The following is a 16,410-nucleotide window of genomic DNA, read 5'->3' as shown; positions in this document are numbered from 1 at the left end:
GTAGTAACATTTGTAAACATATCTTTATCTTCTACTACTACTATTGAGGGGCTGTGGCCTTCTTACATTTATGTCTGTATTATAATGACGAATGAGGGGGAAAATGAATTAACCATGTTGCAGAATCTGTTTAATTCTTTATGTTATGTACTTCCAGTCAATTAATAGATTTATTTTATCCAACTTTTTTTCATTCAATTAATAGATTTTTTTTTATCAATATTTTTTCATCTGGTCGTCACGGGAATCTGTATGAGTGAAGACACAGACAATGGGGGGTGAGGCAGGAGGGGAGGCGTTTGGTCATGGGGAATCCTCGCTTTTTACAAGGGCGTCCGGCAGGTCGAGACTGAGTTCGCATCGTAAATCACGTCTGGGGCGAGAGGGAGAGAGCGACAAATGGGGCATATGTGAAAAGTGAGAGGGTATCGCTGATTAAGATCAAACACGCCAGCCAGTGGGGTCAAAGTTATTGGCTTTAAACTAGATGGCATTTATTTTTAAATTTACTGCCCAGCACAAATAATAACTGGGCGAGGAATACAGGCCTGAAACGGCTTCAGATTATTGAAGTCATTTTTGTGCTACTAAAAAGAAAAAAAACCTGCATTTACCTTTGGTCAGTAACAATGGAATGTGTTTGTGGGGAGGAAAATAAGGAGATTGGTTTTCCGTCAAGTAAGCTGCGAGAGTTTTAGACGGGGGGGGGGGGGGGATTTCATCTTTTCTCAGCGAGGAATAAATGTCTGGCTGTAGACATTTGGGGGATTGAGCAGGGGTGGAATTGGGGTGATAAAATGGTTCCCTGCATTGCTGCAGACGTTGAAGAAAAAGGCAGCAGGGACCTAATACAGGAAAAACGAGGACTGAAAAAGAATTAAAGCTGCGCGTTATTTATGATTTTCCATATGAGCAGGGCCAAGCAACTGGAGGGCATGGAAAAAAGAAGCCAATATGTGAAATATTGACACTTTGCAGAGCTTGTAATTGTCACGAGGCGCCAGTCAGTCTTGAAAAAAGTTGACCGTGCCTATGCCGTACTATGCTGAGCACGCCGCCGCGTGATGAAAGCAATGTCAAGATGAAAGCTGTGGGGATCACTCACAAATTTTCATGTTGGGGCAGAAAATTATTCAAGCGCTGCTGCAATCGTGGGCTTATGTAAATAAGGACGGCATCAAGGTTGAGCGAGTTGTCAAATCAATGTTATTTTCTATTAAGTAGCATCTGAGTGAGGGTGTTGTCTTTGATACATTATTGATACCACTGGATACGAACATCAATCATGATGCATCATCGTATGTTCAATATATCAATCACGTAACAAATTTTGTGTGTAATGCCGTGAGTTACTTCGATATTCAATAGTTTCCTGTATTTGGAATGAAACAGACGTTCAGCAGATTAAGACAGGGACGACGCTAAAAGTTTCATCAGTGAAAACCTCAGAGGAACTTCTGCATCAATGAAGGAGCAACGGGATGGGAGGGGAAAAAAACGGCAAAGACTTATTAGATGTCTTAAATCCGATATGGGAGGAAAGACTAAAAGCAAAGGGAGGGAGGGAATCAATTATATTTCTTAAGACTGGAAGTAATCCGGAAAGATCCGGGCAAATTGGTTGGGCTTTCTTTCAGGAAATGATTTGTTAAGTTTTTGAGGTGTGACGTGAAGCATTTCAATTAAAAAAAAGGAACCTCCTGAAATTTGAAGGAACGCTTGCCTAATGAATTAATTACCCGTCAACACAAAGCAACTCAGATGTGAAGCAAGCAGTGGCTAACCGACATGGTTACTTTCCGGCAATATATACAGCTAATATTTTAAGTTCGTAAAAGACAGTTTTGCAAGTGAACATTGCATGACTCGGTAAAAACAAAATACATGGAGTCCCGAAATGACCCTTTAAAGCAGCCCCCGAGGCCACGTTGTGTCTGCAGTGAGCCGTGGCCCGTTTTTCCCCAAGTATAAAAGCACACATTCTTTGAACGAGCCAATTTTCCTGAAGGGACAAGCGCTCCGTCGGGGCGAGCCGGCACGGAGCAGATGATTTTATAAAGACGTCGACACGGAAAGCGGAATCAACGGTTTTGCATGGAGAGTAGACTTGGCAAGCGCTTGGCCTCCCACTCGTTTGGCAGCGCGGGCACAAACTGTTTGCTCACAGCGGTACATGCGTCCATTAGCATTGTTCCAGGAGATAACTTGCTGTGCCCCGCTTTGAGTGTCACTTCTCCGCCAAAAGTGACAAAACCGAGGTACGAGGTGGCAGACGGAGACAAATACGGTGGCGAATGTATGGAAGCCAGTAGGGATACCAAAATGAAAATAACTTGCTGCAACATAACTTAATCAAACATATCACTAACCAGTTTTTATCACGTCATTCAGTGGCTCTCCAGTTGCTAAAAACATAATCCTAGCTTGGTTACATTCGTTTGAACTTGGTATGCCTCAGAATATCGGAGAAAATCGGAATATAACAAAACTATTCATTTTGTTCACATTATCAGTTTTTTTGGAAATTGATGGTGGGGTCCTATGCTCACCATGGAAGCAAGTGTGTCAGGTTTTTAGGAGCTTTACAACCAGCGGGCATCTTGGAAGAAGCATGATAAGCTTTGCAAAAACCTTGGCTGGAGTTGAATCAAACAGCCCGGCCAGATGTTTCAAATTTTGCCGGAACATCGGAACCAAATTGAGTGCGCAAAGTGTCAACTGATGAAAGCGACGACGATTACAACAATTAAATGTGGCTCTTTGCAGAAAAGCGAAGAAAACGTTGGCTTTGAAGAGATTTGAGCCGGCGACCAAAAGCTTTTCAAGGAAGCCACAGCGCCCCTGCCAGCGTTTTATGGAACCAGCCGAGAGTGTTTTCAAAGAAAGCACATGCGCATCTTTCCAGTCAGTCGCCCACTGCTGCCATTATCATTATCTGAATTCAAAGCTCACAGCCCAATCCCCTGACGTGTTTTTATATCCCGAAAAGATTTCGCCAGACTCGTCCTTCCTTTTATACACCCGACTCTCCTTTGGCAAAAACACGGGAGAAAAAGGGCTTGGGAGGTTGCGGGCCGAGGACGGGAAGTCGCTCATAGCTGACGGAGCAGATAGCCGCCACGTCTTGTAAAGAAATGGAAGGAGATGCTGAGATGGGCTAAGCTGGTCAAGGATTAACGCCTTTAAAATCTTTGCTCGTCACAGACTTCATTTTTATTTATTCTTATCTGTCAAGCTGGCGAGTGCACAGAGATAATACAAAGTATGAAAAACATGTGAGAGAAAGGGTTAGGATTGGAAGACGTAATGGGGTGGAGGGTCAGTGGGGGGGTTTCTCGGTTTAACAGGGGCCGGATGCTGATAAGTAATAAAAAAAAATAACAAAGGCCCGCCATTTAATATTGAGAAACCAACAAGCTGTTTTCACAAGATAGTCACTAAGCAGTTTTTTTTTTTTTGCATTTCCATTGTCGCATTGCATGAACTATAGCTAAGGCCAGCCTAGATCTAATTGTGTTGAGTTGAGTTTCCAAACTTTTTTCCACGGAGAACCAAATTAAGAAAAAAGGTAAATAGTGAGGGGTCATTACAACTAACCAACAGTTGAGCTACCGGCGCTAGTACTCAATAGAAGGATTTATGGTCACTGATTTCCAATGTAAAAGCAGATGTTTACAAAAATCAAATCCGAGAATTATTACTTGAGAGCCTGAAATCGGAAGATTTGGACAATCTTTCATTTCAAAACGTCTCAACAATTACTCAATTCGAAAACTACCAGGCAATTAATTTGATAATCGGTTTGTTGCCGATTAATTGATTAATTTAAAAGTCTCTAATTCTGATCGCGATTTCTTTAAAAAAAAGATTTAATAAGTGTAGAATACTGCTTAATCAATAAATTTGGTGCATCAAATATTCATTTAGGGCGGCTCGGTAGGGTACTGGGTAGCACGTCCGCCTCACAGTTAGGAGGGTGCGGGTTCGATTCCACCTCCGACCCTCCCTGTGTGGAGTTTGCATGTTCTCCCCGGGCCTGCGTGGGTTTTCTCCGGGCACTCCGATTTCCTCCCACATCCCAAAAACATGCTTGGTAGGCCGATTGAGCACTCCAAATTGTCCCTGGGTGTGAGTGCGAGTGCAAATGGTTGTTTGTCTCTGTGTGCCCTGCGATTGGCTGGCAACTGATTCAGGGTCATCAATCACTTGACCCATCTTTAGTTGTGAATTAGCTCTAAATTGTCCATAATACTTCAGCACAGAACAGCATCTCTTCATACAAATGAGTTCAATCAAACACCACGCTGGACTGTCAGAGCCCAATTCAATACGTGCATTTTTACCGACAATGACAGAGGAGTCAAATAAAGCAAAAGAACTCGGGGTTAAAAGAGAGTCGACTGCTACGGGTGACCTGGCGAATCAAGTGCAGCACGAGAAGCATAAGCATTATTATTCTGTGGCCCTAATTGACGGCAAAGCGTACCGCAATGCCCTTCAGGTAGGAGGGAAGAGTGCTGAGAGGATTCGGCTGGTCCCCAGGCGGCAAGTGACCGTGTCTTTGAACTGTTTGCAAAGTGTATGCTTATCAAGAGTGGCTGGCCAAGTTGCCATTCCATCACACACCCCAACGCAAACACACACTTGAAGCGCAAGGTCGTCCTCGTAAACGAGTCGGGGCAATAAAGCGGTAAGCGGGTTTCTCCCTTCGCTCTCATCTCGCCATCTCTATTCAGGCCCATCCATCTCTCCGCCGCCGTAATGGCATGAATGCAGTTATGTGGGTCGCCCTATTCGCACCTCCGGGCTATAATTCACCATTTTCAAGGGTTAGCGCTGTCCACCGTACCCCCCACCACTACCCCCTCACCCCCCTCTACTATTGCAAAACCAAAAACTAAGATAAGACAATCTCCGGCAGGAATCAGATGGTCAGTCCTGTTCGCCATAAAAGCTATTTACGCTCATAAAATGGCTTTAATATTTCCTCGGTTGCAGTTTTTTAAAAGGTCGTTATCTCGGGATACATGGGATAAATCTCCAGGCAGAGGAACATTTTTCATTTGTTGGGGATGACCAGGATTCAACAGCGGGTGGAATGATGAATGGCTCATAAAGCAACAACAACACGACTGCGTGGAACACAAATATGATTCAACAAAGACTAACCGTACAGCCTGTAATTAATCTAGCAGAGAGGTTTTACAGAGTAAAACTGGCCTTTACACGGAGAGCTTTACATACTGTCCAAACTGGTCAAGCTGTTGATCCATGTTTATGAATGCGCTAGGCGCCTCGTCTCCGTGGCCATAAAGCAGCAGTAATCTATGATATGAGGCTGTCTGCACTGGTGGTTTGTTTAACTACAGAGTGTGGTGTGGAAAAAAGGACCCAGGGGGGCCGCTTGCTGTACCCCCCCCCCAACCCTTCCACCACCCGTCTGTCTTGTTTCACTGGGCAGGAAACCACAGCATACATTATTCAACATCTTCCTCGGATGCACATTTTGCATGCTGATGGGTAGCATACGACGGGGGTGGTGGGAAAGGAGTGAAAAACACAAGTACTTGCGGGAAAGGTCGTTACGATGAAAGAGACACCACCAACACCTGCCGAGTTGCGGCAGTCGCATAATCGGCCTCGTGCCAAAATAAGTCTGGATCGGAATGGGAATCGATGAGAGCGCATGGATGCTGTCCCGTGTCGCGCAAAAAGGCAAAATAAGAGAAGCAAAAGATGCTTGAATGATTCAGGAGAATGATATGAAAGTGAATTGATTGGCGTTGCGCTGCCCGCATGATGGTTGAACCGATTGACTCTAAATAATTATACACTTGAAGAGGTCAATTAAGATCGGAAAATCCTGCTGATTGGACGGGAAGTTCAAGAAAGCTACGATCAAGTCATGAACGGCTCTTCAAAGCTGGAAGACTACAGCCACCGCTTCCAGTACATCTGATGCCCGGTACTGACGTTTCTTCACCAAAAACAGAGGTAAGGGTGCACATCCTTCAGTATCTTGATATATGATTATTTAACTAAAAAACATTTCCACACATCCTAGTACGCAAGACATCCAGACTACCAGAAAATGGAAACAGTACAGAAGCTTTGATTTTGTTATCTTCCTCAGTCGTGGTTCTAAAATCAATTAATCGACAAGGAATCATTATCAACTTAATCGACAACTAAATCATTTGATTAATAATTTAGAACCATTTTTACCTTCTAAACATCAAATAATCTGATGTTTCTCTTTCAACGGTAATTATGCATCGATTTTTTTTTTTTTAGTCATTTCTGTCATTCTTTAGTCATTCCCGACAACACTCTTGTGACATTTGTAAACGCACTAGTAACTGAAAAGGATGCCAAATGCCTTTTGGCATCACCAACAGTACAACATGAATCCCTTTTGTGTGATATTGAGTGTTATTTAATTGTTTTTATCACTATAAATATCCGATAAACAGTAAATGGGGGGGGGGGGGGGAAACGGTTTTGTGATATACCTTCATTATAAAATAAACTCTCATATTATTACTCGATAGAATAATCGATCCTAAAAATATAGTGACAGCCCTAGTTCCATGTAATTATCGCAAACGCCTTTAGTTTTTGATATGAACCCCACAAAACTGAATTTCTGATCATATGTTGTGTCGGTACAATAAAAAAAATGGGTTGCTTGTGTCTCGAAGGGCATCCGGTGTAAAAACTGTGCCAAACAAATCATACAAGTGATTTGCTGTGGACTGATGGGACAAGCTGATAATCGCAACAACTTCAAGAGCCAACAGATGATCAGACCATTGCGGATTTGATAAGAAGGGAGTACTCAAGCATAAAATCATCCAGATTATGTGTGTAACAAGGCTGTCAAGACTACTGCTATGTGATGGATTTGTTGCAATCGGCAAAAAGAGACCAAAGAACTAAAGCCAGACTCAGATCTCCCTGATTCCATCGCCTGACTATAGTTACATAACATAATGATGCCACAATGGCAGAAACTCATGGTAGGTGCCAATATTTTCGACCTCGCGAACGCCTCGGTCTCGACTCATTAAAAATGCAGCACCAGTGCATTGGGAGTCGTTTTAAGACCGGCTTCCACTTTTTACGAATGCAACGGGACATGAGTGATTGTGCTTCGTCTGGAGCTGACTCATCCTAGAGAAAACACTTTTGAGGAGAAAAAAAACAAACAAAACAACAACATCCCCCTCAGAGGTTAGGTTTTGAAGTCATAACTGGGGAGTACTGAGGGAAAACAAAAATCAACAAAGGCTCGGTTTGTCTGTGAAGGGGGAGGGGGGTGCAGGTGAGAGAAATTGAACAGAAGATGGAAGAAAAAACAAAGGGAATGTCTGGGGAGTGATGCTATTACAATGTTGCTATGGTGCCGACACGCCACTGCAGGAAAACACCACACACGCACACGCACACGCACACGCACACGCACACGCACACACACACACACACACACACACACACACACACACACACACACACACACACACAGTGGCAAAAAAAGTCACAAGGTGAGGGATTACGGAAGATCAAAACGGTGAGCGAAATCTGTGGCAAGAAAGACCTCGCAACGAGGCAGATAGCGTTTCTGTTTATCAAGTTTAAATGGAGGCAAAGCGGATCACACCTTCAGCCAACTCCACATAAGTGGATCGGTAAATTGCAGAGATTTCGAAACGTTGAATCAACACGGCATCAAGCGGACATTGATGACGCCTGTTGCTTTGATGAATGCCACCAAATGTCATTCATGAGAAAACGCACGCAATCAAGCGCCATTCAGAGATTAATCCTTACGCACGTCACATTCAGCAACTGGCAATCGAACCTCTGCAAGGATGGATCAAGGGCATGGACCAGTTTCTTCTCAGCGTGCTGCATTAGATATTTATTTGACGCAGCGGCAGGGACTTCTTCACTCTGCCCTCATTAGCGGCACCTACTGCACTTCCTCTCACCTCTGTGCTTCCTTTTCCGCCTTCAAGGATCTTTTAAAGGCAGGGATGTTAGCGGTGGGCAGAGGCTTCTATTTTGGTCAGTTGAGAAAAAACAAACTTGGAGCAAGGTTGTTTAACCATCAGAAGATGACTAAAGTTTCTTTGGCTTCGGATGGGGAGGCTGGAAGCGACAGAAGTGAGTCAGGGGCCCTTCGTTTTCATAAGGTTGTTTTAAATTGCGCACACGGTCTCTTGGACATTAGAAAACTCAGTTCTGACTTAAGCTCAACTACAGAAATTCTGGGATCCAATTGTTTTATCACTGATCAGGCCCCAGAGTGGACCCTGACCAGAAGAAAGTCATTCCCTGAGGTGACCAGGAAAACGTTACACTTGGAGTTACTCTTTGAATAGGAAGCAGGAGATATGCATCAGTTAGCCTGTTAGCATTACCAACAGGAACGATGCGTCCTGTTGTCACGTCTAACGGACAAGGTCTGCATAACCGCCGAGGCAACAAGGGTTTCTTTATCAAACTGTGTGCAACCCCCTAGCCCCCCCCCAACCCACCCCACCAAAACCATTTCCATTACAATTAAACACCAAAGGACATGAGTGTCAGCCACCGACGCAAAAAGGCTCTTTAAAAGCCGAGATAGCGATGAAGAGTGTGAGGGGGGCGATTGTGTGTGTGTGTGTGTGTGTGTGGCCTGAGCAAGTAAGCGGTGGCGGGATTATAGCTAGCTCCCCAATCGTGGCTTTGGTCCATTCGCCGCTTCCTATGAAAAAGCCATTAGCATGTGAATGAACGGGCGCACAGTGGATGGAGTTTTCTTAAGCCTGAACGCACTGATCTGCAACCAGGTGAGCCGAGAACACACTGGAAGGGAATTTCAGTTGAGAAGAAGGTTGCCGTTCGTTGCTATTTTATTGAAGGTCGGACACGTCAAGCTTTAAGCGCCTGTAAGATTCGTCGACGCTGCCCCACTTCCTTTGTTTATCCATTTTTCCATTTGCATCGCTTAAATAACCCCAGTTTCCGTTTACTGTTTTTTTTTTTTTGCCTTCTTTTGCAACACGCGTATATTTTATTGCCGCTGTTCGTGTTTTTTATGCGCGAGCGGTTCGTTTTTCTATTTTCAAATCGATAAGCCCGTGATTATAAAGTGAGTTAAACCTCGGTCGTTTGCTCGTTTTTTGAAATACGCCACTCGGCTAAATTGGATTTTTGACATGGTGGCGTGCACAACAAAACAAGAGCAGAAGGGGTTTGCTGTTTTTTTTAAGTCCAAGCGGGGCCTCTCCGCAGTAATAAAAGTAAAATAGACATTGGTCACACATCATTGCGCCAAAATGCACTCTCAAACAGAATGGCGGGTTTTAGCACCAACACGGAGAAAGCAGGGTGGTGGCTCTTACCTCTCTTTGCATCACCAGCTCTTTGGTGAACAGCATGGCCTCATCACTGAAAGGCTCCGCTACCTGCATGCCGCCTGGAGTGTTCCTGGAACTGCGTGGACACTCGATACCTGGGACACACATACAACAAAACCGCCGCTAGATATAAATCCTGCTTTATTTGCTAGAAATAGACTTTCTGGAAAGGGGGGGGTCTGTCAGGATAATAACGAGGTGACATGGTTTGAAAAAATGATTCAGGGACTCCAACTTATACGGCCGAGAGAAAGTGTGCAACTCCAAACTCCGAAATAATCCTGACAACAAGATCGCCTGCCTCAGTTTCGTGGTTCTTGAATTATTCATCGGGAATCGAGCAAGCACTTTGCGACGTACTGCGATCCGTGGCGAGATCCCAGTTCCCGGGTCTCGGTTCTTGTCGACTTAAGTGACTTTTCGCTCACACCACGTTAGACTTGAAAACATGGCAGACGGTTACAAGAAACATTGAAGGACCTAGCCGGTCGGACAGGACAGAGCTATGTTGTGTTCGTTTGGATCAATGTCAAAAATGCATTCATCCATTTACATTGATCTGTAATTGTGCCTTCTCTCCCAAATTCTTTTCCAACCTGAAATTTTAGGCTCGTGCATTTTCAACTTCACGGAAGGTCCAGATCAATATACCTTTCCGCCCATTCATCCAATTCAAAGGCTTTTTGTTAAAGTGAACTGAAAGCCTGCCAGGCCGACTATGCGCCACCGGTTATGTCATTAACAAGACTGCGGGCAGGCGGCCAAAAAAGCACGGGACTGGCGGCGATGTGGCGACTTTATAGAGTGCGCCAACTTTACTGGCCGGCATTTTTGTTAATGGCATAACAGAACACGAAGCATTTTACACAGAAGACACACACCAACACAACTTGGGATCCAGAGATAGAAGGTAGGTGTGACACAAATTGTTTAACTTCGATTAACATTTTTTTCTTAAATAGCTCGCTAGTAATATACTAAGCTCCTCCCCACAGAGCACCGGTTGCCTTGGTGACATTTATTATTACATAACTCCCACCTGTCACCGAGCCAAACATCTGGCTCAGACAACTGCTGATTCATCTTATGTGACCCCCAGAGAAACAAGACCTACACTGATGACAAGAGACACACACATACACACACAAGCGCCTCCCCCCGAGCATACATGTCAATCCACCAAGCGACACATCAATCATCAGATGTGGTCTGGGAGGACGTTTGGAGTGGCTGCTTAACCCTTGTATGGTGTTCGGGTTTCTGGGACCCGTTTTCAGTTTTTAATCAAAAGAAAAAATAAACAATTTTTTTTCTCTTAACCAAACTTCATTTTCTTATACCTTCTTCCATTCGCAAATGAGGGCCATAACACTATCAATATGGCTTTACCAGTGTGGTTCTATCACAACTGATCCATCCATCCATCCATCCATCCATCCATCCATCCATCCATCCATCCATCCATCCATCCATCCATCCATCCATCCATCCATCCATCCATCCATCCATCCATCCCAACCCAACCCAACCCAACCCAACCCAACCCAACCCAACCACCCAATCCACGCATCCACGCATCCGTCCATCCATCCACCCATCCACCCATAATTTAGAGTAACGTCATTCAAAGAGATTGTAAAGCCATTAACAGTTTTTGCCACATGTTTTGCTTCAACTAAATGGACATTTTGCCGCACCTTCTTCCTTGACGAGTGTGAACAGGCTGAAAAGTGGCGATTATTCCACTTAAGGTTCGTGACGACAGAACAATTATGAGACGCCTTTGACCCCAATTAACACCATGAAGCAGTCAAATTAGTCTCAACACACAGAGATCAAACTAGCGTTTCATATTGCAGACGTTTGGTTTGGCATGCGGCGCACAAAGAAGAATTAGGGAAAAAAGACAAATTGCTCAAAGCGGCATGCTGTGCGGTGGCGTCTCGCTGATACAGCAAACTCTGGCGTTCCGACTGACGGGTGCCTCATCCATTTTGACAGATTGCAGCTCCACATACCTTTCAAAGTGCCCTTCATCTGCCACGGTCTCAAAATAAACAAATAAATAAATAGATGAATAACCGCCACGTAAAAGTTTCCGGGGGCCGTCATACCTGAGATACTTCGGCACGGCCGTAGTGCTTCTCTTTACCGTGGCACGCTTTGCTTTTATCTGCCGGCCTGTCCTCTCTGCTTCACAGGTTCTTACTTCACCTTTTCCCCTTTCATCCAGGCTCAGAATTGCCCCTTCCTGCGCGAATAGCCTCCCACAAGGGCCTGTCAGAACTTTATGGAGCCTTTCAAGGAGTAGCGGGCAAGACAACAAGCAAAGGTGACTTGGAAGTTACCTTCAAGTCCAGCCTCCCCCGACTTGAAACAACAGCTTTAGGCAATAGGACGCTTTGAGGTGTCTCTGTGGGGCAGGGGGGTGGGGTCTTGGGTGTTAAATGACTAGAAAGAAGTTAGCGGCTTCAAAGACCAGTCGACGCTAATCAGCAATAGATCTCTGTGTTGCCTCGACAGCCTCCCACAGCATTGTTATAGAACATTGGGGAAAAAAAAAAACGTTTGGCCATGACTGAATGCAGCATGAAAGGAACACTAATGAAAGAATATGACTAACGCAGACCTGTTTTGACAGCAGCCTGCTGTGAATGCATCTGTATTACACAAAAACCTCAAAGTGATGATGAAGAGGGGGCTGCAAGTTGACATTTTGCCTTGAAAACAAATGAATGGGGCACTAATGGCGGCGTACAGAGGTGTCAAGCCACTAATAGGAATGGAAGCTATAAATAAACAGAGCAGGAAAGAAGTTCATTTGTAGCACTCTGGGCTAATCTACGCTAATGTGTATATTAAAGACAAGGCTTGTTGTCTCATTTCTTCAAATCGACTTTCATGCTTCAACAGGCTTCTCAACATTTTGCTAATAACCTTTGCCTTGATATCAAATCCGAAGTATGTGAATATACTTAGCACAGTCTTATTAGGAGACGATGTCAAATGATGCTCGCATGCAGATTTCGCATTGGCGAGGGTCTCCGCCGTTTCATCTTGCGGCAGGCGGCGCACAAAATGTAATTAAAAAACTATCAGCAGCTCGCAAAGACAATCAGTAGCAAATGACAAAAGTAATTAATACATACACGACACAGTCGCGCGCAATTAGGCCAACCGCCGATGTTTGTCCGGAAATATGCGCCATTTCTTCAAGTGGAAAGTTTCTTGGAAAAACATTAACGCATCATCATCTGCAATGGGAAGCAAAAGTACTTAGTAAATGCCGGAAAGGAGACGGGCGCAAATCATTGCGGGGGTGCTGAAATGTATGGTCTTTATTGTAAAGTGCCAACGTACAGTGTATGCATTTTACCCTTTCGCCGGCCTTCCCTTGACTTCACACTATTTTCCTTACAACGCACTCACCGGGCACAGTCGTATGCACCAGTAGCCGAGAAAGGTCAAAAGACGGTGCTTTTCAATGTGTCCTTGGGTTCACATTTTTCTAAAGCTGGGTTTTGATAGTATATTCAATTCTCTAAATTTGGTCGTTCGTACATCTGGGTTTTTTTTTTTTTTTTAGTTCATTTCCATTCATTTCCCCAAATCAACACGTGTTGATCAATCCAATTTCTAAATTTTGTATTTTCTCATTAGGACAACAGCAATGTAACGCCCTGCCAGAAGTCCAATTTCCAAAATAAAAGCATACAAAGTAATCACAGTTTCAACACATTTTCATTGGCCACATGGTGCCTTATTAAGCTGCCGCACTTAGTAAACAAGCACAAAATACATACTTGGAGCGTTTGACTACTACGGAGAATGGAGACGGGTTCTTACAGCGTTTTGTTTTCAGAGTAATCAAACACCACTGCCTGTTGGAGCCCAATTTCACTTTATCTACCGGTCTAGTCCGCCAAAAAGACTCAAGTGGGCTGGAAATTGCCAACTTTCTACGATTTTTTTTTTCCAGTGGGTTTTTATTCTCTGATGGTTCTACTATTGTTGATAGACATGCTTACCAACACAAAATAAGCGATGCTGGAAAGTGTTTCAGGGGCTGACTGTTCCAATAATTCAGTTGGGGAGAGGCTGAATGTTCAAATAATTCAGTTGGGGAGAGACAATTTTCAAACACACAGACAAAAGGACTGGGTTTCGTCTAGTGGTTGAGGCTCTTGCTGGTCTAATCATGCCTATCAAAATTCTTGTAGCTATAATGAAACGGCTTTGGGGGCTGAACCGCTCCCCCCCTCCCAAAAATATAAAAACAAACACTCTGCCGGAGGCGCATGGACGTGAATGAAAAGTCTCGTGCATGCGTAAATTGGCGCTCGGTTTGTGTGTACGCACCAGCGAGCAGGAAGGTGATGAGGCAGGTCTCTTTGGGCATGTACAGCTTCAGGCGAGAGCCGCTGAAGACGTACTCGACCACCGCTTCCGAGCGTCCGGCCCGTTGTAGGAAGGGCAGGAACTGCTTGGCTTTCTGCGTTTCCTGGCGGATGAAAGAACGCAAGGCCGGGATTTGAGATGAAGAATAATTCCGCTGATTTATACAGCTGGCTAAAGGTACAACCAATATCAAATTTGAAGTCATTCTAGCAACAAACAAGCACAGGAAAAGCAGTCGAGTGTTGGTGGTAGTAAATAGGAGAACTTTTAAACTTTTTATCAAAAGCAACCGAAATAGACAAGACAGACGACATTGGCAACGACGAGGGATGTGCAGGCTCTTTTTTTTGTTGTTGTTCCTCCAGACATCTTTAAATCTTAGTCAGGCCTAATGAAGTCGACTTCTCAGTGACACGTCTGCAAGCTCATGCAATCCAAAGTAATTCCCAATCCTGCTTCTATCTCAGTCTGCAACAGTGACTCACATGGCTTTTTTTTTTGCAATGCCCAGGCCAAAATTACACGGAGAGAGAGGAGAGTGGGGAAGTGATGCAGGGCAGGCGAGAGGGGCTAGGAATCATAAACACTAAAAAATTATTTATTATGTGCCCACTGCAGGCAATAAGCATGTAGGCACAACAGACCAGTGAGTCACGGCCCGGTAGACTGTTTTTCTGTGTTTGTGTATGCTGCAGAGTAGCCAAAGGAATGGGAGCAAATTCTCAGAGGTAAGGGTGATGGCGTTCTAATAAGGAAGCTCATAAAATATTTGAGCAGTTTTATATTTGAGTGGCTGCAAAATTCTTCTTTTGTCCTCATTAAATCTCGTCATTCAGTGTTGCTGATGCGCTGGATGAGATTCTCAAGTGGGTTTAAGTGGCAAGCAGAAACAGACATAATTGCATCATCAGTATAAGAATGACATATGTTATGCTGTCGCATAATGGAACTAAGTGGGAGCATGTGTCAATTAAAACAGGAGAGGGCCGGGAATGGATCCCTGGGGAACACCAAATGCAAAGTTGCAGGATATGATATCAATGAGAAAAACTGAAAATGAAAAGCAGATACCGTATTTGCCGGTGTATTGGTCGACCTTTTTCGATCCAAAATCGACCGAAAAAAATCGACCTCGACTTATACACCGAGTCATAAAATTTAACTTCGTATTCATCGCTTCAAATGTGATGGTAACCAAGGCCGTTTCTCATGCATCTCATTGTGCGTTGCACTTAGAAAATTTGAACCGTGCGGCGTGCGCGAGTGCGCGGCCCCCTGGAAGTCCAATGAGGCGCCGCGATCTCCTGCGCGGTGCTTATAAAGTGCCGATCCGCTCGGCTTGGAGCTATTTCCGACCTCCCGTTGGTGCCGGGCGGCGTGCGCGAGCTCGCCGGCCGCGATCTCCTGCGCGGTGCTTATAAAATGCCGATCCGCTCGGCTTGTAGCTATTTCCGACCTCCCGTTGGTGCCGGGCGGCGTGCGCGAGCTCGCCGGCCGCGATCTCCTGCGCGGTGCTTATAAAGTGCCGATCTGCTCGGCTTGGAGCTATTTCCGACCTCCCGTTGGTGCCGGGCGGCGTGCGCGAGCTCGCCGGCCGCGATCTCCTGCGCGGTGCTTATAAAGTGCCGATCCGCTCGGCTTGGAGCTATTTCCGACCTCCCGTTGGTGCCGGGCGGCGTGCGCGAGCTCGCCGGCCGCGATCTCCTGCGCGGTGCTTATAAAGTGCCGATCCGCTCGGCTTGGAGCTATTTCCGACCTCCCGTTGGTGCCGGGCGGCGTGCGCGAGCTCGCCGGCCGCGATCTCCTGCGCGGTGCTTATAAAGTGCCGATCCGCTCGGCTTGGAGCTATTTCCGACTTCCCGTTGGTGCCGGGCGGCGTGCGCGAGCTCGCCGGCCGCGATCTCCTGCGCGGTGCTTATAAAGTGCCGATCCGCTCGGCTTGGAGCTATTTCCGACCTCCCGTTGGTGCCGGGCGGCGTGCGCGAGCTCGCCGGCCGCGATCTCCTCCGCGGTGCTTATAAAGTGCCGATCCGCTCGGCTTGGAGCTATTTCCGGCCTCCCATTGGTGCCGGGCGGCGTGCGCGAGCTCGCCGGCCGCGATCTCCTCCGCGGTGCTTATAAACAGCCGCATGCGCACGGCCTCCCGGAATTTGAACACATTTCGTCAATAAATTTCGCATATTGAATTTTGAAGTTTAATATAATGCAACAATTGAGCTCGACTTATACAAAGGATATATCATAAAATCGTAAATTTCCGTCGAATTTTAGGGGGTCGACTTATACACCGAGTCGACCTGTACACCGGCAAATACGGTAAGCGCAGTTGCCATGCGATGATGTCATGCTATAGCTACTGCAGCTAGCGCTACAGCGCTATTCCGCCGAAAAACAAGCCAGGTCAGTCTGTAGCGTTCCCGCAACGCTGGGTGGGAGCGTAGCTAAGGAGGTACAAGAGTCCCCCGCCTGAACTGCACCCACTGCAGTCCAAAGTAGCCGCTCGAGTGGGAGCCGAGCGATGCAAGCGCTCTCTTGTTCACGCCGACACAATCACCGTGGTGCGTAGGAAGGGACGTAGCCTAGCTCGGCACATGATAGGGGAGATCAT

At 45.6% G+C, this 16,410-nt stretch overlaps 1 protein-coding gene across 1 annotated transcript in view; it reads right to left on the bottom strand.

Moving 5' to 3' along the window:
• snd1 (staphylococcal nuclease and tudor domain containing 1) overlaps window positions 1-16,410 on the bottom strand; it is a 103,680-nt gene that overhangs the window by 58,014 nt on the left and 29,256 nt on the right. The window contains exons 15-16 of the mRNA XM_049760579.2: window positions 13,764-13,905; window positions 9,390-9,499 (exon numbers count right to left, since the gene is read on the bottom strand). Coding sequence (XP_049616536.1) covers window positions 9,390-9,499; window positions 13,764-13,905 — 252 coding nt within the window. The remainder of the gene's footprint in view (window positions 1-9,389; window positions 9,500-13,763; window positions 13,906-16,410) is intronic.

The sequence above is a fragment of the Syngnathus scovelli genome, chromosome 22 (genome assembly GCF_024217435.2).
Source record: "Syngnathus scovelli strain Florida chromosome 22, RoL_Ssco_1.2, whole genome shotgun sequence".
Taxonomy (NCBI): Eukaryota; Metazoa; Chordata; class Actinopteri; order Syngnathiformes; family Syngnathidae; genus Syngnathus; species Syngnathus scovelli.
The sequence above is the reverse complement of the archived record's forward strand: the minus strand, read 5'-3'. Positions and strand labels throughout refer to the sequence as shown.